Genomic DNA, 1830 nt, shown 5'->3' with positions numbered 1-1830 from the left:
TTTTGGTTGTAATGTTCGGGTTAGGTAGGCAGAATAAAAACGTTCATATACTGCAGAACTGCAGAAAACCAGGAGATGCATTAAACAGACAATGTATCGTTACAAAGTCTGGCTGCTTTGTGAGAGGGACAGATCAAGACTTTTGCACAGCAGTAAAGGGTTAACCAACGCTCTGAGGAGGCTCCACATACCCAGCATGAGGACCACCTTCTTCAGTTCTCCCTGTTTGGCTGAGAGGTAAAGCTGCTTGGGGTGAAAACGCAGCTTCTTGGGTCTAACAGCAGAAACGAGAAAGAAGAGATGCATCAGATCATGTCTCTGTGGTGTAGATAGAAGACAACCCTACTGTGGACTGGCCTACTTTTCTGCATCAAGGGCGACCAGGACGCTCTCTAGAGTTTCTTTTGTTGTTCCCAGGGGGAGTGTAGGTGGTGCTGTGGTTCCAACTCCAGGCTGCAAAGATGATTGCCTGGATGACTCTGGAACAGCCGACTCGTTGATTTTCTCGACAGGGAGCGAACTGTCGGCTCTGCCGGTGACTTCAGCAACGGGAGCCAAACATGAAGAGCTGCAAAAAAAGAAAAGGAGAAGAACTAAATGCTTAGCTTAGTTTTAACCAAGGATGGAAGCTTTGAAATGAAAGACGGTGATACAGCTGGAATCTCACCTGCCAGTGGTCGTGTCTGCTCGGCCCTCAGGGGCCCCCAGGGCGGCTGGCCCCTTTGCCTGTGCTGGAGGAACGGTGGATGTGGTGTCGGCCTTGGCGATGGTGACTTCCTTGGCCTTGCCTGCCTCTTCTCCGCAGTGCGGACAGAAGCTTTGACCTTTAAGCATTGACGCACACGCTCGATGGAAACGGTGAGAGATGCTGACGTCCGGTTGGCATTCCATGAACGTCCCCTGCACCAGAAAAACACAACCAGAGATTGTTCACTCCTTCACACACTGCAAAATATGATTTAAAGTGAGTTAATCTAAGAGGATTTGCCATCGAAATAATCTCCAAATTGCCTTTAAAATAAGATATTAATTATTGTCCACCAGAAAAATTAAAAAGATTTAAATATACCAGACGTGTATGGAAGTAAATTTGTATCGCTGGGATTTGAATTAAAAATGCCACTGAAATTTTAATGTTGTTTTTTTTGTACTTACTGTTTCAGTGTTAAAATATATTCAGAACACATTTTTGACCTGAAAAAATAATTATTGTCATTATTTCTACACAGTTGAAATTTCATGTTATTTTCTCTTCAAGCTAAAAATTCACATTACTATTTCAAAGTGATTACATTTTCAATGCTTATTATTATTTCAGTTAAATTTTTCAGTGTAAAAAAAAAAAATCAGCATATAAAAAAATTCAACCTTTTAAAATTCAAACTCAATATTTTCAGCCTCCTGAGATTCAACTGGCTCCATTTCACTGTCTTAAATTCGGCGTCTAAATTCAGTGTAAAAAGGGAAGGGTTACTTCAGGTCAAAGACATTAGCAATGGATTGTGGCGTCCAACACCCAGCCAATCCCGTTACGTTTTCTTAGTCACGTAACGTGACACCTGTGCCGCTCATACGGAAGGAAAACCAGCATCGCGGAGACGGTCATGCAAGCTAACGCTAACTCAACGGTGAGTTTATTACTTACATTTTTCTGTAGATCAGTTAGCGTTAGCTTGGATGACCGGCTCCGTGATGCTGGTTTTCCTTCCGTATGAAGGCACCACAAGCGTCACGTCACATGACTAAGAAAACGTAACGGGATTGGCTGGTTGTTGGACGCCACAATCCATTGCTAATGTCTGTGACCTGAAGTAACCCTTCCCTTTTTAA

The 1830-nt window shown here is 43.1% G+C and overlaps 1 protein-coding gene across 5 annotated transcripts in view; it reads right to left on the bottom strand.

Annotated features, from left to right (window-relative positions):
* The window catches only part of ehmt1 (euchromatic histone-lysine N-methyltransferase 1), a 62320-nt gene that overhangs the window by 17136 nt on the left and 43354 nt on the right, over window positions 1–1830 (bottom strand). For all 5 annotated transcript variants that reach the window (XM_015373191.1, XM_015373189.1, XM_015373190.1 and 2 more), the window contains exons 11-13: window positions 668–900; window positions 362–568; window positions 192–274 (exon numbers count right to left, since the gene is read on the bottom strand). In XM_015373191.1, coding sequence (XP_015228677.1) covers window positions 192–274; window positions 362–568; window positions 668–900 — 523 coding nt within the window. The remainder of the gene's footprint in view (window positions 1–191; window positions 275–361; window positions 569–667; window positions 901–1830) is intronic.

This window comes from Cyprinodon variegatus, unplaced genomic scaffold (genome assembly GCF_000732505.1).
Source record: "Cyprinodon variegatus isolate N-32 unplaced genomic scaffold, C_variegatus-1.0 Scaffold82, whole genome shotgun sequence".
Taxonomy (NCBI): Eukaryota; Metazoa; Chordata; class Actinopteri; order Cyprinodontiformes; family Cyprinodontidae; genus Cyprinodon; species Cyprinodon variegatus.
This window is presented reverse-complemented; position numbering and strand designations above follow the sequence as displayed.